This window comes from Macaca nemestrina, chromosome 11 (genome assembly GCF_043159975.1).
Source record: "Macaca nemestrina isolate mMacNem1 chromosome 11, mMacNem.hap1, whole genome shotgun sequence".
NCBI lineage: Eukaryota > Metazoa > Chordata > Mammalia > Primates > Cercopithecidae > Macaca > Macaca nemestrina.
The window spans coordinates 78,845,041-78,868,959 of record NC_092135.1 but is presented as its reverse complement, the minus strand read 5'-3'; the positions used below and the strand labels follow the sequence as shown (position 1 = coordinate 78,868,959).

The 23,919-nt window shown below is 37.2% G+C and overlaps 1 protein-coding gene across 3 annotated transcripts in view; it reads right to left on the bottom strand.

Annotated features, from left to right (window-relative positions):
* Window positions 1-7,645, bottom strand: part of LOC105499533 (ubiquitin conjugating enzyme E2 E3) — an 82,671-nt gene extending 75,026 nt beyond the window's left edge. The window contains exons 1-3 of one of the 3 annotated variants that reach the window (XM_071073002.1): window positions 7,500-7,645; window positions 6,236-6,454; window positions 4,387-4,437 (exon numbers count right to left, since the gene is read on the bottom strand). In XM_071073002.1, coding sequence (XP_070929103.1) covers window positions 4,387-4,437; window positions 6,236-6,429 — 245 coding nt within the window. In that variant the 5' untranslated portion in view covers window positions 6,430-6,454; window positions 7,500-7,645. Of the gene's footprint in view, window positions 1-4,386; window positions 4,438-6,235; window positions 6,455-6,992; window positions 7,414-7,499 lie in introns of those variants that run through there. The other 2 variants (XM_011772131.2, XM_011772130.2) reach the window with 2 other exon arrangements.
* Between the last annotated feature and the right edge of the window lie 16,274 nt (window positions 7,646-23,919).

The window sequence follows — 23,919 nt, the reverse complement described above, 5'->3', positions numbered from 1 at the left end:
TTATTATACTTTACTGGACAATCATAATATTCTCTATTGAATTAAATATCATTGATCTTATGTATGTTCCTTTAAAAGGGATGCAGTATTTGTTCATCTATGCCTGAAGCTTTTAGGTTTATTTTTTTTTACACAAGTTTCTAGGAACTACTTTTACTGATAATAAAAAACAAATTGCTTGTTATGTACTTGTACTCAATAATCTGGTGATGAATTAAGATAAAATTATATAAGACATCAATGCACTGGAGAAAATGCCAGCAACAGTGAGAGCACACCACTACACTGTGTCTCCCATTTTTATCTTGCTGTGGCCACTTTACTGACTCCATCTACACTGCTACAAAACTTAAACATATTAATTCGTTTAATCCTCACAATAACCCTATTATAAAGGGGGGTATTAATTTAATCCCCACTTTACAACTGAGAAGAACAGAAATATTCCAAAATGTATCTAAGGTAACACAGCAAGTTAGTGGCAGAGCATGGATCTCAACCCAGACAGTCTTGCTCCAGTACCAGCACTTTTCAAACCTACTTACATATGCAATTCACCAGGAATCTTGTTAAATTCAAATTCTGGGTTGGGGGTTGGGGGAAGCAAGAGTCTGCATTTCTAACAAACTCATCTGTGACGCAGATGCTGACAGTCGGCAGGTCACTCTTTTAAGTAGCAAAGTTCTCGTCTACCCTAGAAAATGATGGAAAGTGGCAGCAACCCTCATAAGAAAGTAGAAATTATCCTCAGACAATTAGACTAATGAGGAAGCTAGAGATTACCAACTACTGGTTTAGAAACAACTGCTTCTTTTATGATTTCATTATTTTTTTATTTTTAAAGAAGAAAGTCAACGAAATTACCTCATCTCAGGTTTTGCTAGTCAGTATATTCATACTATAAACTTGAAACTGTAATACATATCCCCCAATATGGCCTTTCCCACATCAATAAACTATTTATTAATACAAATACCCCCGAATATCTTCAGAATAGATTCACTCTGAACATACTGATGAGTATTTTAAGAGTGTATATTTGTGCTTCTTCCTATATGGAAAGAAATTAAGGGTTAAGTTAGAAATCAAGTACCTTGCTAAACTTTTGCTGTTCGCACAAGTGGTGACTAGGAGAGGACAAGGACACCCTCTGGGAAACAGATGGAAAGTAAATGTCTTAATAACACATCACTAAACAATTCTAGTCAATAATTCTCTCTAAATACAAATAGGGAAATGCCCATAACACAATTTCCCTGGACTCTCATTGATGTATCAATTATTTATACTCTATGTAAACAGCATAAATTGAAACCAATAAATAATATATCCCTATGTTTAGTACACTATGGTCCATGGCCCTCCAATACCTAAAACCTAAAATAACATCAAATCACTGGAAATAACGTCATTATCAAACTTTTACATTATCAGGAAAAGAAATATCAATGCTATCAAAATATACTAAAACATGTATAAAGCCATACACAATACTAACATCACCCTGGGTGTGTATGTACTAGACATAACTATATACTAATTAAACAATATTTCATTAATTAAAAAATAGGAAGGGATTTTAGAGAAATCGTCCCAGTCTGAATAATTTTTGTTTTGCTGAGTTTTCTTGTATTTCATTCAACGTTTTCCTGAATGTACACAGATATACTTTACATTTCTTCCCCGAGGAAGAATTAAAGCTGTCACGTACTTTGACAAACTTGTAAAAATCGTATTCAAGACTGTAATGGAATTCTGATTAAATAACTACACATGAAAGCCAAATGTATTAGGTTTCATAGATCTCAGGCAATATGAATTCACATATTCTAGAATTTATGAATATAGATTCCATTTTTAATTACAGCATAAATTAATAAATTTAAACTGTACAATCACCGTAAAGCTAAAATTCTCATTTACGCACTTGTGAATTAAAAGAACATAACACCACAGTCTGTCACAGATCTGACACAAAGGCAAAAATATAATACAAATTCAGGCTTCTTACTTGTCAAAATTCTAAAACACCTTTACCGAATACTCAGTATTCCAATTCCCACTCAAGGACAAAAAGTAGGTCTTCTTCCACCCAAAAGAATTTGAAGACAAACAAAGTATCTGGATATTTTACATGTGAGGCATACGGAAAAACACTGCCTCCAATAATAAGCAACAACTTATCCTGGTTCCCTACTAAGACATATTTTATGTCTGTTTTTCACATACCACAGCCACACATAAACTCATCTATTAAAAGAACTTGAGAACTAAAAGATGTCATTTGCAATAGGTGAGAGTCATCACAGGTTGTGACAAGGGAAAGCAGGGATGAGGTGTTCCATGTTATTGTTCACAGAAAACTCAAAGTTTTGATGTTTCACTAGTCTAATCACTAAATGAGGAAGCATTATTTCAAGGACTTAAATGAAATCTGGTATATAAAGAGAAAGACAAGTGAAACCACCTATCTCGTGGAAAGATTCTACTCCCTCTAAAGTAATCCTCAGTGACCTTGAGGAAACATTCCCAAGTTAAACATGTAAAGCAGATTTCTCTGGTAACTGCAACAGCAGGCTATTGCTCTGAGGGCACTCAACACATGTCTACTAGGCTTTCTAGATTTATGCATATACATTAGTTTCTTCCATTTGCAGAAAATCAACAGAAACCTTTAAAAATGTTTGACCTTACATGCAATTTTAAAACATTTAAGAGTTCTGAATTGATAGATCTTTACATTTTTCATAATGGGAAATATCAGAACACACTCTGCAAGTTAAGTGATTCTTCCAGCGAGCAAATTTAACTTGACCTCCCTAAATGGCTACAGATTTGACACACCATTTAGAAGGCTGGAGGGAAAATACTTTGATTTGCTTGTTCTCTAAAGCAGCACTGTTCAATAGAAATATAATGCAAGTCACATATGTAATTTTAAATATTCCAATAACCATATTAAAATAGTAAAAAATTGAAATTCATTTTAATAACATTTTATATAGCCAGATACATCCAAAATATTATTTTAACATGCAATGAACATATTTTTTAAGTCAATGCAATATTATACACTCTTTTGTTGTACTAAGTTTTCAAAATCCAACGTGTATAAATTTTACCCTTATACCACATCTCATTTTGGACTAGCCACAACCGAAGAGGTCAACAGCCACATGTGGCAAGTGGTGAAGTTACTGGACAGCACAGCTCTTAAGTAATACTTTGAGATCTCACATACCACTATCTCCTTAAAATTAGTTTACATTCATGTTTCCTGTTTGAACTGAAATTACAAATACAAGCAAACTGTTCATTCAATGGATAAATCAGGATCAAATCACCTTATCTGAGGATCCAGTTAACATACACAGTAAGAAGCAATTGGATTATACCCTATTATATATCACAAGTAGACTTCAGAGATAGGGTCTATCATCCCAAGTGAATACAACTTGTAACAGAAATACAGGTTAAACACGAAAACATTTTCCTATCAAACCATAAAACTGCCTTATTCCTTGCAGCCGTTCGCATTATTGGGCACATATCTCTTCACAAATTATCTACAATATTGTTTTCTATGTGTGTTCAATTTTGTAAGCCATATAGTCATTTAAAAAAGAATAGAGCGCTATACAAATGAAATGAAAAAAATTATTGGAGAAAAAATACTCAACCAGATACTTTTAATGTATCTTATACCAACCAATAATCTTAAATTCATCTATCTGAGTTCCACTGAAATGAATTCTCACAATTCCAATTCATTTACTGCTTTTCATACACATATTCCAACTACCAAAATTACTAAAAATTTCCTCAAGCCATCAGGACATTGGCTTAAAACGTAAATAATTCCAACAATGCATTCTGTAGAAAACGAGGACTAAAACCATTAGCTTAGCCCATAAAATTTATCCTTAAGGCTAGTAACTGAATAAATCAAACAGAACCAACTATATGCTTGTTTACTGCATTTACATTTTGTAACACCACATTCAGCAATTTCTAAATAGGGAAGGTCAGTACAGATTGCACACAAGCAGTAACTTTAAAGCTGAGCAAAATTTTAGAAGTTTCTTCAGTATACTTCTGAATAAACACCCTCTACAGAAATACATCAGAACAAAAATCAGCACCATTCATAAGAATCTCAGAAGCACAAAATCAGTATATTCATAAATCCACAAAGTATACTTATGCTAAAAAGTATTTTTCTCCCAATTTTATCTAGTTCACCTTCTACAATTTTTGTTTAATGCACTTGCAAAGCTGTAAAGAAGCAAACGTTGTCTCCTCTGCTGCACACATATCCAGACAATACATCAATCTCTTGATATTTTTCCACAATTTGAAACCAAAACAACAAAATTCATTTCTTACCTGCAATTAGGAGGAGGATCAAGGGTTATTTCAGCTAGCTCCTTCTGAATTCTGTTAGTGAAATGAGAAGAGACAAAAAGGATTTGAGATAGTCTACAGAATAACCAGGGAATTACACTGCCCTCTACCACCATGCAGTTAAATGCAAGGCTGGCTCTGCCTTCAGTAATGCTAACATGGCTGCTTCCTCTTTGTTCTCAGAGGCATAACCCAAATCCCTTAACAGAAACTTTGCAGCTTTTTTTCTCACTTGCTGCTGCAAATAAGTAAGTCATTTACACTTGATTTGAGAAATACTCATCCACTAGTACTCAGTAAAGAATATAATATCTATTTCAAAACACTTTTTACCAAAGAAATTCTCTTTTCAAGCTTATATGCAAATGAGACAAAAAGGGAGGAGGGAAAGCACTGGAATATTTGACAAGGACTTCGAGTGACTTTTACTGAGGTAAAAATTAACAGGCTACTGCAACAGCACATTAACAGTTCTGACAATATTTTATCTGTCAAAAAAAAAGTTTAAAATTTACAAATATCTTTACTGGTGAAAAACTTTCGAAGACTACTTGACATTCTAATTTACCCATTTCTGTTTTCCCTGATCATAGGCACAGCACTTAAATTTAGTAAATATTGACAGAAAGAGAAAATACATAGGCCTGAGTTAAGGGGGAGAAAAGCAGTTCTCTGATTTGATTCAAATTTAAGATGCTTTCAAAACTTTAGACGTGTCTAATATGTTCTGCATCAACACTATACCAAATTGAGAAGGATTTTATATTATGTCAAAGACTGCTGCCATTCAAAAATATTCTCAAGTTATTAATACATCATTACTGAGACAATAAAGGTGAAAATCCATAGAAAAATATGAGTATTTATGAATCACCACAGAATGCAGTATTTGTAGAAATATTTTTTCCTTTAGTTGTGATCAATAAAAATTAACAAAATGTCAACATTGGCTAACGCTGTAGAGATTATACATTTTATGTATAATTACTAGAGTTTGTGGATGTTCCACTACTACTACCACTGACAGAGTCTCATTGACAGAATCTTTTCTTCTCTATCAGAAAATATAAATCAATAGGAAACAAATGATCTTCCACTTACATCCAATTAAATATGTTTCTCCTGCTGTTGAGTACTAACTTGTCAAGCACATCCACAAGTTTCAGAGTGAAGAGGTCCAAGGACAATGAAAGTTTTCTATCACCAGTGACACCTCAAATTGTAAAGGGCTACTTTTCAGTTTGATGTGCCCTCACAAGCACAGGGAGGGATAATCATAATTTAACCACGAAAAATACCTGTGATACATGATTTAAAGTCATGTTTTGTAAAACTGTAAGCAGATTTGCAGCACGATTTTAAATCTGCTTTCAAACATAGCAAAGGCCTGAATTTGCAATTTTCTAGCAAATATGATCATTTCTGATCATTAAGTTTCATGAAGAGAGGCCCTGCTAATCTCTGGGAATGTCAATTTCATTAAAGAAGATTATGACTCATAAAAGGAAACATCCCCAAAGTACCATCTAATTTGGGTTCACCAAATTTTCCTTGCCAACTCCTTAAACAATCTGTCAGAATGTTAGTCTAATCTCTACTCAAGGACACTCAACTGAAGTTACCGAAGTACAGAATAAGTTTGCTTAAAAGCATAATTCTAGCAAGGTTGCATACATACCACCTAAAGAATGACAACTCATTCAAGTACAAATAAACTGATAATGAAGTAAATATTTCTGAACTATTGCTACTGATGTAAAACCAACAAAAGCGTCCAACCACCTGGAAGACAACCTGACAAAGTATGCTGGATCCTTCTTTTACACATTACCTTTTAGCACTAGTGGATAACTTAGCAGTGGTTTTGCTAGAGAGTTTGGTGTTTTTCTTCTGCTGGGCGGCAGAAGGTTTTCTTTCCTCTTGTTCTTCAGGCTCTGGAGCGGCTGGGTCTCGCTGGTCCGCATCTGAACTGCCACTGCTGGTGCTGGGGCTCTCATCATCGGACCTTTGCCTATCACTGGACATCTTGGTGAAGTTATCTCTTGGAAAACTTTTAAAGAGAACAGGGGAGGATGGGGAGAAAATGTTAAATCTAGGAAATAAACCAACAGCATTTTCTTCTATTCATCTAATATCGTATTGTAATGAAAAAGCTTCAAAAGTGTTCACACTTATTTCATCATACAACAAGGGTTACAAGGGAGGTGATGTGTCACACAACGCCAGCGTTCAGGGATTTGCCGAACTCAAGTTAGAAAACCCACTCACATTTTTTTCCATCTCTTGGACAATCTATCAATTGTCTACTTTCTCAGAAGGCATGAAACAGATTTGCCAAGGAACTTAGGCAACAAGCATTAATAACATATGACATACTGTAAATAACAGATCTCGCTGAAAAAATGTTTAAAAGTCACTAATAACGTCTAAATATTTACACACTGACATTGGTCAAAGCTACCAAATTCCCTTTCCGAGAGGAAAACACACCCTGTTAATCGCCCATATGCTTATTTAAGGTGGCGATTCCTTCTCAGTGCACGTAAAGGCTTTAAACACAACACTTGGAAATTTAAAAATCAACTAACGAGCTCCTCTAGCTGTTTCCACCGCCAGCAGCGAAGATTCATCCGGCCAAGACCTAGCTGCCACCCTGGGAAAAGCAGAATTCAAACTGCACCTTCTGCAAAGCTCCCAATGCCACCAAGGTTCCTCGCTCAATTTTTACATCACGGACCGACATTTTGTCCAAAATAACGAAAAAAATAAGAAACCCAGAGGAAAAACAAACAAACAAACAAAGCCCCAAGAAGTGCAACAAATTTCCGCGCCCGCGGAGGCGAGCCGCGGCCGGCGGCGGCGGCCACGCAGCTCCGCGGCCCTTTGTGGGGAGGGCCGCGCGGGGGCCGCGGGCAGCGCTCGCCGCGCCGGGCGCCAAGTGATGCGAGCAGCCCGGCCGGCCCCGCCGCGGCTCGCGGACACCGGCGGCGCGGGCGCCCGGCGCGAACAAAGCTGCCCGCCCCCGCCCCCTCCCCCACCGCAGCCGCCGCCGCCCCGGCCGCCCCCCACGCGGCCCCCCGGCCCCTCCGCCTTACCTCGGCCGCCCGCCCGGCCCGCTCGCGCGCCGCTACGGTGTGGGGGAGGGAGAGAGAAAAAAACCCTTCCTTAAGGAAATGGAGGCAGCTGTGGGGGGGGGAAGGGGGGGGAGGGAAAAAAAGAAGCCGAGGAGGCTCTGGCCGGGGAGTGTGGAACATTGAAAGTCGGAGGGGGTTGTGCAGTGCCGGGCTCCGGCCGGAGGGTGGCGCCGCCCAGCGCCTTCGGAAAAAAGGGGGGGTGGGAGCTCGGCTGGGCGAGGGCGCGAGCTCCCGGCGAGGCGGAGGGGACGCGGGAGACCCCCGCGCGCTGTGGCCTCCCGCCGCCGCCGCCCGGCTCGGCTCCTCCCGGCCGCGCAGTCAGCAAGTTCCGAGGCGAACGCGGGGGGAGGGGCGGGCGCGGCGGCGGCGCGCGTGCTCGCTGCTTGCCTGGCGGAGGGGCGCGCGCCGCCGGCGCCCGGCGGGCGCGAGCTGTTCCCGCGCGCTCCCGCGCGCGCTCCCCGCACCTCCCCTCACCCGGGGGGTGCACGCGTCCGCCCGCGCGCGGCCAGGACAAAGAGCGCGGCGGGGACCTGGCGGGCTGGCCCCTGCCGCCCTTGGCCGCGGAGCCTGTGCCAGAGAAGGCGGGGGCGCGGGCACCGTATCGTGGGGCCGCTGTGCCGCGGGGTGGCTTCCGGCCTGGGCCCGCCTCCGGGCGGAGGCTGCCCATTGGGCTACCCGCGTCCCCAGGGCTAGTTCCATCCCGTCCGCCTGCGTGGGGGACGTCGTGGCTCCCGGGGCCCCAGTACCTGGGAAAGGGCCCTGGGCGCGTGGTTGGGAGTCCCCCGCCGCCCCGGGAGACGGGAGACCAATGGGTGTTGTTGGCGAGGCCAGGCACGCAGGCGGAGAAGAGCTGCCACTTGCCCCTCGTGTAAGCTGGAGGAAGGGACAAGGTGGGGTCCTGGGCATTGAAGAGAGTAGAATATATTTGTTGATTAGGGGACCAACCTCTATTTATTTTTGGCTCACAGCTTGCAACTGTCGCTGCCAAAAGAGACCGTCCTTCGGATGCTTTGAAACCTTAAAAATCCAAAACAGTGTTTAAAATGTCCCGCTCAACATTCTTAAAAGTGAAGGAGAAGAGTTTGGGGTTGTGGGGTGGCGATGAGAGCTAAATACATGACACTTTTCTGCGGGACTCTTCCGTCTTGCACGAGGTGCCAGTTCTGGAAAGAAGTCCTGAGTGATGTTGGGTCAGAATGTCCACCCAGAAAAGCTTTAGGTGGAGATAGTGACAGTTTTGTTTGTTCTACCATTCTTCTTGCAGTCTCCAGGTGGACTGTGCGGTTTTTACCCCGCGGCACAAAGTAGCCAGAATACAAAAACTTCCTGTTTGCCGCCCAGACCTTCTCCAGCTACTGAGAACTTGTTCCGGTGATGGAGCCTCAAAGGAATTTGTGGATTCCTCTCCCACAAGTGTCCAGGGGCAGGGGTGCTGTGAGAATGTGCAGTTCACAGAGGGAGTGAGAATGGCAGAGTCAAAACATGTACCAGAGTAAGGGAAAGACGAAAAGACTGAGTGAGCCAACTATTTGCTTATTATTTCTCCTAATAGAAAACTTTTGGTAAAAGCTTGATAACAACTCTAAAGAATAAGTTACATTTACGTAATTTTCCAAAGATACAGTCATTCAGTTAACTTTATTGAGGGCTCTATGTTGCTAGGTGCTGGACACACTCATTCAATTGCTGTGTGACTAAAGCCAGGTCTCTACTCTGTGCTAAGAGCTCCTCATCCAGAAGGGGAACAGTTCATTAAAGTTCACTAGATTCATAAGCAGTAAGGATATTCCACTCAGAATGAACAGATAGAATAACTCATGCCTCAAAAAAGAGCATGGTCGGTCTGTGGACGAGCATTTTGATTTGGCTGGGTCAAAGAGTGCTTGTGGGAAAAGCTTGTTAGTGAAAATAAACGCAGAATTTTCCCCCAGCTTTACACGATGTGATGTTACAGCAAAAGCCAGACAATTTGGAGTTCAAGCTTTGCTTTGTTTGGAATGGGGAGATATAAAAGGAAAGCTGTATGCTAAACATGGGTTCTTTTAGGAAATTTAAGAACACAGAAATAGCCTGAAGGCCCAAAGGCCAGTTGCTGATAGGATTTAGTGGGGTGAGGAGCTTAGGGGAGAAAGATATTTAGTTGTGTTTGGTAACGTCTTCAGAAATAGTATTGGGTTGAAAAGCAAGGTAAGTGTATTCTAATCCTCATTCTACTAAGTTCATATGACCTTGGGCAAGTTAAGTTATTTCAATTACTCTTATGTAAAAGGAGATTGTATCAAAGGTTCTAAACCCTCTTCTCAAAAATTCCATGATTCCATGATTTTTTGGTGAGTTTGAAGTCATGGAGTTTAACTTAACTTTCACCCAACAGAATATTCAGGATCTACTAACTGCTTGGGAAACTGGAGTGAAACATGGGTCATGCTCTTAACCAAGCTCGATTGTGTAGTGGGGCAGCCAGAAAAGTAGCCTGCAGAATGAGAAGTGCTATATTAAAGAAGTGAATGAGAATAGAGCATTCTTAATCATCAATTAATTAATAATGGAACTATTAATTCAGGTTGGAGTTGTGGGGCGTGAGGTAAACGTCAAAGAAGGAAACATTAGATTAGTCCTAGAGAGAGCACTAGGGCTAGTGATAATGTAGATAATATAGGTAATACTCTTGGCAAAATACCTGGAACTTGGGTGTTCAACAAATAATACCTATTGTTAAAGTCACCATAAAGATAATGAATGGTTCCATGAGGTTAGGGGCAGTAGTGCCCTGCCCCCACAATGTGAGGTGCCTGGCTCCCTTCATTCAGCTGACTCAAGGGGTTGCTCAAATGATTTCAACTCACAGCTCCTCTCCCAGATGACATGGCATCACCTCCACCAGACGTAACTTGTAAGGTACAAATTGCTTCTAATGTTTAGTTCTTCCTCATGTGACAACCTGTTTTGTAATTATTTTCTCTCTCTCTCTTGTTTTTGCTATGTCAGTCCTTGAAATTAGGGTTCATGTTTCACGGGCACTCTTGGGAGCATATAAATTTGACCTAATGCAATTATTTCATAAAATATATAATAAAAAGGGCCCTTTTCCCATAAGGTCCCTCAGAATAGTTTCACAAGCAGACACCAGCTACCACAAAATAGATTGTTTCTTCTCAGTCTCTTTTCTTTTCTCTTGTTGGTGTGGGATCCTGCCAGCCTCTCACTCACAGCCCTGAGAAGGGCAGTAGTAGGAGGGAAGATGCCGAATCCAATTGCAGTATTACAATGATTATCTCTTATCCCCTTATCCACCAAATGTTGTGACAAAAAGAGGCCTGCCTAAGGGCAAATAAGTCAGACCCCAGAATCCTTTGCACCTCCGTAGTTTGGGAGATGCTTTTCCTTTCAATGAGTCTCTGTTATCTGTGTACATAATTGTGAGTATGTGTAACTAAGAATTTCACAGGATCTCTCCCTGAATTACCTGAGAAGTTTCTTAATTGAATGATTATGTAAGCTGGGGGTATAGACCTCAACTCATCCACCATGACCAACAGCATCCCTCACACATAGAAGATGTAGAATACATATGAATTTATTTTGTTGATTTTAAGGTGCTTTGTTTCCTTCCAGTCAATAACTTTTCTGAGTGTCCCTTCAGTTTTACTGGCTGTTTCTGATGCTTTCCAGTTACTTGTATCCTCAGTCCTCTGGCTAAGCAGTTTTCTCTTTCTACCCATAAACACTGGATTGGTTTACTAGGAAGGTATTTCTTGGCTCAGCCTTAGTTTACACAGCCTTGTTTGTCATTGTTAGTCCCAGTGTCTTTGGACCCCCAGAATCCAAGTGCACCCAGTGACATCTGGGTGCACTTCCACTGCATCCTGAGGGGAAAACCTGCTGTGTGCTACACCAAGGGCTGAGCCCTGGAGTTCGAAAGGTGCATAAGCCTTGGTTTGACGTCAGATAACTCAGTGATTATTTTCTGTATTTCTCTTTTGAGATAACTCTAAGGGAAGGTATATACCCAGAAAGGCTTATGTCATGGTAAGGAGCCTGTACACGTGAAACAAAACCATGAGTACCTTAGTATGTCAAAAGGCATTACAGAAAAATTTTTAAAGAAATATTTAACATTATAACAAAAATTTAGCCTTGCTAGTTATCCAGAAAGGAAAGATGAAATGAAATATCTACCAAAATAGCAAAAACAATTTTTAGTTGTTATAATAATTCCTGGAAAATTGGTTTTTTAAAAAAAATCCCTTTGCCCGTTTCTAGTAGCAATGAAAATTGGAACATGTTTCAAAAAGCAATTTGGAAGTTTTTTTCAGGAGCATTAAATGTTGCCATACCCTTTGACCGGATTTCTCCATTTCAAGAAATGTACTTTAAGGAAACATTCTGAAAGTGAGAAAAATGATATTGAAAAATTGGAAATGTCCAACAATATGCAAATGATTACACATACTGATTCACCCACATAATTAAATTTGCCATTATTAAAATAACAGTTGTGCAAAGCAAGCTAAAATACAAAAACAGATTATGATAAAATACACTTAAGGTATAAGTTTGTCTATTTTAGTCACTGAAATCAGAGCCTGCCTCAATACCTCTCAAGGTACCGAGCACAAAGTAAATCCTCTATAAATATTTGTTGAATTAATATGCATTGTATTTTTACAATAAGCAAAACAAAAATGTCTGAAAACAAAAGGTTGACCAGTACCTAGATTTTAGAATGACTATGAATATGAACAACTTTATATTCTTTTTACTATATGCAGTATTTTTCTAGTTTAATAAGCAGGTACTACTTTTATGAGGGGAAAAAAAGATGTAAATAAATGCAGAGGTGTAGATTTGGCAAAAATAAATGCTGTTTTAACAGTTTTTTTAAAGTTATTACATAAATTAAAAGAAATGATGAAAGTTCAAGCAGACTATTTTAGAATTTGTCAGGATTTTAAAGTTGATATAAGAAAAAATAGGGAAGACCAATTTTAAATACTGAAAAAAGCCATATGAAGAGACTCCACATTAAATAAAACAAGCTCTGGCTCGAGGACAGATAGATCACTGAAAAAGATGTAACCAAGAATTAGATCATTTAATTATGTAACAGATGAGATTTTACCTAAAACATACAAAAAAAGAAGTATTATGCAATAAATGACTGAGATAACTAGTTACCAATATGGAAAAAGATCACTTAAAATCATGCCTTATTTCATACATCAGCATAGTTATAAGCGAGTTCAAGAGTTAACATTTTTGAAAGTCACTACTTAAGAAAATCAGAATAATTTGAGTACATGATACAGAGAGACAGAGTTATGATATACTATGCTAAAAAGCAACAGCACCACGAAAAATTACAGGAAACAACGCATTTGACCAGGTACACAAATTGAAGCCTCAATATGCCTTCCTAGAGGAACCACGTACATATACATGTAGCAAGTTGAAACAACAGGCTAGATAAAATGGTTTGTATAATACTATGAATAATGATTAGTATATATCACATGTAATTCTGAAGAGGCTTATAAAAATATCAAAACATAGTTAAAGAACATGTTAGAAATTTGAAGTTATTAAACTGTATGTAAAAATATTTATCTTTGCCTTAAAAAATTTAAGAAATATATATATTAAAATGGGGTACAACATTCTTGCCTTCAAAATTTGCAAATCTAAAAACTATGTAATGCCCAATACCTGGAGGAGTATCATGAGAAGGGCACTTTCCTATATTGCTGATGGCATTGTAAATTGATATAACCTTTTTGGGAAGCAATTTGGCAATGTGCTGCAAGAATCATAAAAATGTTCATACTCTTTTAACCTAGTAATTCTACTTCTGGGAATCTATCCTAAGGAAATAATCCAAAATATTTTTTAAATGCTATATGCCTGACAATGTTTATCCCAGTATAATTTATACTATATAAAAATGGAAACCACTCAAACTGTCCGACATAAGGACTAAGCTTGGTAAATTACGGTTCATTCACTCGATGGAATATGATACATGAATATAAAATGGTGAGTATTATAACTAAAAGTTTATCAATTCCTCCTTGTCGGAAAATCCTTTTCTATGAAATCAGCTCATGTCCTGCTTAGTTAAAAAGACTAACAAAAGTGTCATACATCTTTTTTTTAACTTATAGTTTTACTTAACATCATCACTTACATTTTTCTGAGATGCCTCATAGCATCTTCTGTAAAATCAGGTTAAATGTATCATTTCTGCTTCAGAAAACAAAGTTGTATCCATGATGGTTGAAAAATCTATAATTGAGATTTGGAAGAAATATGCAAACAATCATTTTGGAATAAGTAGCCTGATTGCTTGTGATTCTGGCTACCTCTTCCATATTGCATAAATGGTTATCTAATTAGAAAAGGCTCAATAAGGAGCAGTGTGCTTTCTTTTGGGGCTACAAATAAAGTAGTTTAATTTGATATGATAATCAGGCTTATGTGCCAGTTGAACATCTATATAACTAAAGTAGTAAAACAATATTTTTACAGAATGTTTCTGTTTCAAGAGTAAGACTTTTAGTTTTTTTCAGGTCCATTTTAAAGGCTCATTATAATTTATAAAGATCTCAAAAATCTTTTATGCCTAGTAAAATGTCAGGTGTATATGATTTTAACTTCTCTGGATTATAATATCCCAAAATAACTCAGACGAAGTAAATATCCCAGAGTAATGTGAATGAGTTAAAAAAAATGATAAAAAATTTTCAAAAAGAATATATATTCTGTGTGGTAGAGGTAAGGAACATCTCCAACTTAGATTCATAAAGGAATGACCACTTAGTGTTAGTACTAATAATCCAGAAAAGGATGTTGAGGTACTAGACTTTTTCTACTGGTGAAATTAAGGATTAGAGACAATAAGTCACTTTCCTAAAGTCTTAAAGGTAGCTCTTGACAGAACTGTAGAGAGCACTTTGGAATTCTATGCCCATTCTGCTATGCTGTCATATCTACCAGGGCAAAGAGTCCAGTCTCCCAAGTCACCAGCTCCTGTAGAGATTGTGAAAAGACTGTCATCAGAAAGTTTTTGTAACTTTAACAGTCTTTTTGCACCTTTGTTCATAAACATGAAAGAGACCTTCTCTAATATGGTAGTATAAATTCAGTAATCCTGTTATAATCATTCTCTACATAATCATCCTATATATTCTTGATAAGACTTGTCACAATTTATAAGTAAATTTTTTTGTGTGTTATTATTTCTGCAATATTTTTCTCCCCGTACTAGAAGGAGGGAAGGTCCCATATCTATTTTTTGTGCCTAGGACAGTATCTTGGCATACTTGGCATATAATATTTAGTAAAATAATTCTTGAATGAGACCACATTACCTTCATTCACAGTCAAAGAGAGCCAACTGAAGGAAATGTTACGGAATAACAACAACAAGAAAAATTATCTTTTCACACTGCCTAATATATTTATGGAACCAGTTTCATTAAAGACAGCATAGGCCGAGCATACAGGAATTGAAAGATATTTAGAGAAATTAAAGGACAATAGTTTCATACAGTGAAATAAAAGATGTTTGGTATATGACTCTAATCTCTGAGATAAATGTCAGGGAGAACAATGACCACATTTTCTCACTCAATTTCTAATAAGATCATGGTCAGAGAATGAGTACTGGGCTATAGACTTATGCTGTTTTCTAAAAGTATAGCAGGGTAACACAGTTTTTCTAACCTGTTTAATAAAATGTCTGCATAGAAGAAATCAAGTTATGTGTTCTATAAAGCTAAAGTCTGGCAGTTAAGATTAAAATCAATCATCTCAATCTCAGACTCATTGGCAGAGCAATTTAAAAGAACTGATGGAAATAAAACTGTTACACATTTGGTCAAACTTTCTCTACTACTTTATCAAAACATTGTGGTCACTGACCCAGAAACTCAGCATCTTAAGTTTAAGTCCTGGTTAAAATGCTTCAGCCTTCTAGATGCCAGTTTCTTTATCAGTAAAATGAAGAGTCTGAAAGTCCTTTCCAATTCTGGAATCCGTATGATTTATGCTCTTGTTTAAATAAATAATGTTGAACACACTGAACTAACTAACATGATTGTTAGCATCTTTAAAAACAGAAACAACAACAACAACAAAACTAACAATGCTTAAAGGCACCACTTATGCCAGTGATGATTTAAGGCCATATGTATCCACATGAGTCAATTAACTGTTAAAATTCAATTTAGCTTTTAAAAATTAGAATGTCTTATGTAAAGGATACTATAACCAGCACCACCTTTTCCCCATTATTTTGGCTATATGAACATATGAGTATCCAAACCAGCTGTCAATTTAAATGGGAAAAAATACAACAGCAATTCAAGTTGTTTAGAATTTTGTAAAAAAAATTGATGTCATTTTTCATTTTTAATAAGGTTGTTTCTGTCACGTGAGTTTTCCACTTTCTGGTTAGATTAATTCTAAACTTAATTTTTTTCTTCTTCTTAGAAGAATTTCTTAAAAAACAAAGTTATGACTACCGTGTGGCTACTCTTGCTATACACACAAAAAGTCCCATAAAACTGAACGTAGGAAATATAATTACATGCATATCTGAGACTTTATTTATTCAAATAATAAATATAATAAAGTCCTTTTAAAGGACAAAGTACAGTGGTAGAGGATAATGTGCCAAACAAGATAGGACAGCATCTCTGCTCTAAAGGATTTATAATCTAGGAGGATAGTTTAAGAGGGATGGCCTCAAGGTCTAAAAACAGGGACTTCCTACCTAAAAAAGCAATGGCTGAATTTCATTTTACCTATTCTTTAGGTAATAAGTAGCCCCTTGGAATTGTTTTGCTGCCTTCAAATGCATTAGAGGGTAGGCCAGAGGATATGAAAGGCAGATTTATATACTGACTCAGCCAAGAAATATTGAGTACCTATTCAACAAATGAAAAACTGTATTTTGTAATACCTAGTCCTGCAGAGAAAACTGTGTTTTTGAATGTAGGTGACATGTCCATTAACACACACATGAGCACATGCATGCATGCACACAGAGCAGTCTCTGAAGAAATAGGCACTAGTTGAGTAGATAGAAAACAAATTCTATCTTAGGATAATTATATGGTGGTTAAATAGCAGCAGCTTAATTATTTTCACATTGTGGTAGGTTATCTTTTAAAAAAAAAAAAATTCAGAATTCAACCTTTCAGCTGGGTAACTTCAGATGTTGGACTCTCTCACTCACTTCTTTTATGCTGTCTTTTATGTACATTGCCTCAGGTAATACCCCCAATAACCCAAATTATTATATGTTAATAAATACAAATGAGGAAACTGAGGCACAGAGAAATAAAGCAACATGCTGGAGGTCACATTACATGACTAGTAAATGTTGGACTGTGCCCCAAAACATATGCTCTTGGCTGCTGTGCTCTGCCATTTCTGAAGGAAACAGTGGCATTCCAAGTGAAGAGATGAGAAAGAGGAGAAGAAATTAACAGCATCATTGGCCCCACAGTGGCATGAAAGGATTGAGATGTCTAGGACAGCCTGGATATGTTGACAGCCAGTGAAGAATGGGGAAGTGCTGTGGTTTCAGGCATCCCCAGGAGGTTGCTTTTGGACAGTCTTTGGATAGTGGGATTGACAGTAACTGTCCGATGAGGAAGAAATGTGTAAAGAAGCTCCTATAAAAATCAGAAACAATTTGTGGTCTTCCTGGGCAATTTTTCTTCTACCAAACTTTCTCTAGTTCATCCTCTTTCTTTATGACATTTTCTTTCTTTGTCCTTTTCCTCTCCTATCCCATTTAGCCTATTATAATGTTGACCTAAATTTTAAAGTATTTATTAAATCAAATGTCTGTATCATCACACTCTCTCTCTCCACTTCCATTAGAAGAAAACAACTGAAGTAACTTAAAAATGGTTTCTTATTGGTGAGGAACATGCAGGTCAGTGACTCTTAACAGAAGAATAGTGTCCCCAGGTGGACTAAACTTTTAAAAAGTAAGAGATTATGAAAAATAAATCTTGGTACTCTGTCACTTCAGTATTAGAAGATATGGCCAAATCTTAAGTACAAAGCATTTCCTATTAAAATTTAACATTTTATTTTACGTTTTTTTAAAAATCCCGACATTTAGATTTAGGAACAATGATTAGACCTTTCACTTTATAATGGGAGCAAGAAGTTCTTGTGTGACTAATGTAGGCCGAGAGATAGTTTATAGAATGCTGAAATCTCTGCATTTCTGTAAAGAACACTAAATCACTGATAAGCTGTATTTGTGCATTTAACTGTGAGTCTATAAACATAATTGTTAGTTATTTAAAGGAGTTGTCTGGGGAAAATTCCCAGCATCACCAGGCATCTGTGTCTACTGTGGCACAAGTAGTGTTTGGACTAATGACTTAATCTGAGTGTACTTACTCTAATCGAACAGAGTGCAAATATATATATAATATGTATACACATACATATATACATATAAGTGTGTGTGCACAGATGGTCAGTTTGCTACAGGAACAAGCACTTGTTTGTTAAAGACACTACAAATGAGACTAACATTGCAGCAATCTCAACCACATAACTTGACAAACACGTGTAACTTGAGTGCTGCAAATATTAAATAAGTTAAAACCAGTGTCAGGGACTGACATCAGGAGCACATGCACAGGTTCTATATTGGCTAGCTACAATGTGTTGTAGTGTGGTATGTGCAATGGAAAATCCAGACAACAGGGATCCCAGTTTAAAGAGATTGATTTGGGGTGAGGAAAGGTGATACGGTATTCATCTCTGTACAGCTTCTTAAAACTGATTTACTGCAGTGGCTTATGGAAGTAACAGATGTTTATTTGAATGAATATTCATTTGCTGACATTAAGTCCCAGTAGATGACACTTTCCTCTTAAGAGGTCATATTTTCCTTTTACAGAATATTTGCTATTGTAGTTGTCAATTGTCTATTTAGAAGGAATAATATTAAAGGAGCTAGGTAAAGTGGAGTATTGATGTATAATCTGAACTAGAGGTAAATGTGCTAGTTAGAAACTGCAATAATGCTAGATATAAACATCATAGTGACTTACCTTAACTTTCTTGACAGCATCATGACAACTTCTCATCAACCAATCATGAATTTTCTTTTAAATTACCTTATTAATATACCTCTTGAGCTGGAAAGATATTTATTTGAGAACATTACAAAGGAGTCAAGCGACTTTAAATAACCATAGAAACCAAATAAAGAATTTTATTGTAAAGAAGCTTTACAGATTATAAAGTTATATGTGAATAGAAAGTATTATTTGGGGGCCTAGCTGCATCTCTACCACTTGTTATACAAAATCTTACTTTATTCTAAGTATATTTTTCAAGAAAACAGTAATATCAGAAGTACAGATAGCCTGTTACAATTGTTTGATTCATAAGTTCATGCACTGGGGCCAGCTTATCATACCTAAAGTTACTTTGGCTCTGCAAAAGATTATTTTGGCAGAAGTTTTATTAGTGTATCAAATTGTCTTTTAAGAAACTTGGCCAGGATTACTGCCCAAGATGGCAAGTTATAAATTTTAAACCTTTTTACTACACACTCCCACCCACGCCCCCAAGACAGTAGTACTATTGGATTTTATGGTGCTATGATCCAAACACAGATTTGTTACGTAATTCTAAAAACAAATAAGATAATTTTAGGAGCAAAGTTATAATGAGATAAGGATCTGGTTATATTTTTTGGTTCATGAAATGCGTAGAGTATTTGGCAACATAACTAAGTCTCCATTATCTATGGTGTTATAAGAACATATATAATATATACAAAGAAATCTGTAGCTAATTCAAAAATATCACTGTTAAGCTATTTGAGTCAGCCTTCTTTCTCAAACTGACAGATGTGTTTTTGATTATCTAACTCTTCATATTAGTGGTTGTCAACTTTGGCTGCACATTAGAATCATCTGGGGATGATTGAGGAGCTTTTAAAAATCCTGATGCACAGGCCATACTCCCGATCAATTAAATCATAAGCTCTGGGGTGAGACCCAAGCATTAATATTTTTTTAAGCTTTCCTAGGTGATTCCAGTGTATGGTCGAGGTTGAGAATCATTGCTTTACATAACTTAATGGTAGGGATGTGAAGAATCGGTATGTATGAAAATAATATCTACTTGCTAAATTAAAGAATGAACATTAGTGATTGTTCAAATTGCCATAGACCAGTGCTGTATAGAAAGAGATTATTAGACTGTTTTTTTCTGATTCATTGAAATATCCTAACTTCAGTTCCATCTGTTGCATGAAAGAATAAATTTACAAATTATAGAAATGTGATCTGAAGTACACCAGTAAATCACTTGCCCCTGTATTTTAATCTATGATAACTATTTTTTCCTATAGATTTCCTCTGTGGTCATATAAGAACTATTTTTAATTTGTTTAGTCCTTTTTGAAAAAAGTGGTTTTGAAGTATAATATACACATTATTGTGTAGTCATGAGGCAGAGTGAATAATTTTCAAATGGGTAATTGGAGGTGGCAGATGTCCTTGGGAAATTGATTTTTAAGCCATTCTCAACTTAGGGAAAAAAGATAAATCTATGCTTTGTGCTATTATTCCTTAATTATATTCATTTTCATAAAGTATGTTTTCCTGAGGTATCTTAGAGTTATCCAGTAAGAAAAATTAGTTATAGTAGAGATACAAAAATTCCCCCAACTTTAATGTAATTTCAGTAAGTTGGAAGCAGTTATTTATTTGATTAGATATAATCAATGTAGAATATAGAAGACTGTCTAGTACACTGATTAGACTAAAACGAGGACTCAAAATCTAGCTCTGCCTCCCCCTAGCATGTTTCCTGGAGCACATCACTTAACTAGTCTACAGTTTCACTTTTTTCATCTGTAAAAGGATTATATTGATATCTTCTGTGTAAGGTTGTTAGTTGTGGGAGATTAAATGGGGGAAATGTTGACAGAATCCTTACCGTAGTGCCTGGCGTGTGGTAAGCCCTGAATAAATGGTAGCCATTTTTAGTTATTCAAACAGGTTTTTTGAAAACCTGCTATTTTTTCTCCCTGGGAATATATGCCTATTTTCTATAACTACCCACGGTAGACCTTTGCCATTTATTAGGGCTATAGGAAGTCTTTGCATATACTTAAATTTAGGCATCAGATGGCAAGGAGAGTGCCTGTTTCTGCATGAGTGTGCACTCATGGCTGTGCGAGTTGAGTGCATAATCCTTCAGGCTCATTCACTAACTGAGGAACCCTGTCCTGTGCACCAGAGAGGAAACATGTTCAGTGTGTTTCCCAGCAAAGCAGAAATCACCTCCCATCCCCGACCATCTCAGTTACTGCTGAAGAGTGAGAATCAAGAATCAACATATTCTAACAGTCTCCCTAATATATATAATGTCATTGATTCTAACATGCACATTTTAACATCTCTGAAATCAAAATATACCTTCCAATCAATGATGTCTTAAATCACTCTCAGCCAGGCAGTATTGGTGATGTAGTTGTCATTGCCTGTGACTGCATGAACTTGGCTCTTCATATTGTTATGATGTATGATAACAATATAAATCCAATTAAGCTTAAGAAAATTCTTTCAATAAACAAAGTAACAATTCTAAGTAGTAAAAAAAAAATCATAGTTTAACTGGCAGTGACTTTTCTTCCACAGTAGCACATAAAATAATGATTCATCATAGAATCAAATTTTAAATTTGATTTAATAGTGGGCTATTGTTTAATTGACAACAATTTTTCTTAGAAGTTTATAAAATAATGACATTTTAGAATCAAATTTTCAATTTTATGAAATACAGTAAAAGCACATACTAATTTTTAAGATTAGTCATATTTATCAAACTGTTGAATATGATTGTTAAATAACTCAGAATTAAAATTTTAATTTAATAATACAGTTCTTAAAAATGGAAAAGTGAGGCAGAAGTATAGAGTCAAAGAAGGAGATGTGTTTTGAGAAGGACTCAATTGCTGTTGCTGGCTTTGAAAGTGGAGGAAGGAGCTATAAGCCAAGGAATGTGGGAGGTTTCTAGAAGCTGGAAAAAGGAAAGAGATAGTTTCTCCCCTAGAGCCTCCAGAACTGAGTGAACTTTCTTCTGGTGAGATCTACCTCAGGCGTCCTAACTTACAAAACAGTAAGATAATACACTGTTGATGTAAGTTTGTGGTAATTTGATATGTCAGGAATAAGTAACTAATGCAATTAATAAGGTAGAAAAATTCTTGTGATTATCTGCATTAGGTAAATGGTTACTAAACTTACGAATTTAATAGACCAGTAAAAGTTCCAAAAAGTGCTGGAACCAATTGCTAGCTTTTAATTTTACTGCCATTCTAAACTTATTGCTTAAAATTATAACACGACAGCGGCATATATAATTTTACAAGATAATAATATAAATATAACATATAAGAGCAAATACATAATTACATTTAATTTTGAAAAATCTCATTACATTGTCTTTATTTTTCTCACTTCATCCAAGGACCAGTTAAAAATATCCTATGCCAGCCTTGTTCTGTGGTCAGACATTTGGAAACTATATACTGACTGCATTTTGTTGATTTTAGTGTGCAGATTTTGGAGTTGCCTGAAAGGAGGGAGATTGCCATTAGAACAACAACAAACATCCTCAGTTTATAAATTCCTAGTAAAAAATTCCCAGGGGTTTGGAAAATTTTTTTCAATGATAACATTATCATCACCTGTGAGGCAACTTTTTTGATTTCCCCTATCTTTTCTTGCTATGTATCCAAAACATGTTGTATTAGTTTCCCATGGCTTCTATAACAAATTACCACAAAGTTGGTGTCTTAAAATAACAAATACTTATTCTTTTATAGTTATGCAGGTCAGAAGCCTGAAATAAGTTTCAGTGGGCCAACATCAAAGTATTGTTGGAGCCATGCTTGCCCCAGAAGCTCTAGGGGAGAATCTGTTTCCTGGTCTTCCAGCTTCTAGAGCTGTGGTCCTTGCACTCTTTGGCTCATGACCCCATTACTCTTTCTTCAAAGCCAGCAGCATAGCATCTTTATTTATTTATTTTTTTAATTGTTATTTTTAATTTGGGAGTACATGCTCAGGATGTGAAGGTTTGTCACATAGGTAAATGTGTGCCATGGTGGTTTGCTGGACGTATCAACCTATCACCTAGGTATTAAACCCAGTACGCATTAGCTATTTTCTCTAATGCTCACCCTCCCCCACCATCCCCCAAAGCATAGCATCTTTAAATCTCTCTCTCTCTCTCTCTCTCTCTCTCTCTCTCTGCTGAGATAGTCACATGACCTTCTCTCTTCTGTGTCAAATATCTCTCTGCCTCCCTCTTACAAGGATATTTGTAGTAACATTCAGAGCCCACTCATATAATCTAGGAAAACTCTCCCATTTTAATATTCTTAATTTAATCATGTCTCTAAGTTCTCTTTGGCATATAAGTAACATTTACAGTTTCCAGGGTTTAAGACCTAGATATCTTTGGGGACCATATTCAGTCTGCCACTTATGCTTAATTTCTATACACATTGCCCAGCTGATGTATTTACTTTACATTTATTCTGAGTTACCCATTAAAGTTGTGATACATTCTAAGATGTCTAGATCCTGGAAAGCCATGTCTATGACTACCAAAAAAGGAAGCCATAACACAATTAAGAAGTTTTTATTAATAACCTATTTCTTGTGTACAGGGTCTTTTACAGAAAGCCTTCTCCTAGGTAGTTAAATAAGAGCTACTTGTGAATATGCCACATTGATTTTGGAACATTCTCTGAAAACCCTGGTGCAAAAATGACACTCAGACTGCTAGGGCAGAACAGTCTACTGAGAACTCTCAACAGATGCTCAGGCACCCCTGCTCCCATTTCAGCATCTTATTCCTGAGATCAGCTGTTGCTGAGGCATATACAAATATAATTTAAGAGAGCTTTGAGGGCCTCTTCTTCCCTTCTCCTAAATTGCTGTCAGGCAACTGGAGGATCCATTGCACTGTGGGGAAAAAGGAATAACAAAACAAGTTGGCAAACCCAGTTCTGTCATGAACACTGGCCATTCTGTTCAGGCCATTGCTGTTGTGGTTCGGTAAACAGTATCTGAGTGACTCTGACCTACCCAACAGCCAATTAACTGCCAAGGAGGAACATGGGTATAGGGAGGATTTGTCTTTAAGTATCAGTTCCTATTAAAAAAGACAAACATCTACTTGTCTGCCTAGAAAAGGAGCGATATTCTAAATTGGTGGTTTCAGATGCAGTTTCAGGTGCTATGGAATTCAGAGGAACCTCAAGCAAGGATACCAGGGTGAATGGAATAGACAGAACAGATGCAATTCTGGACCATCT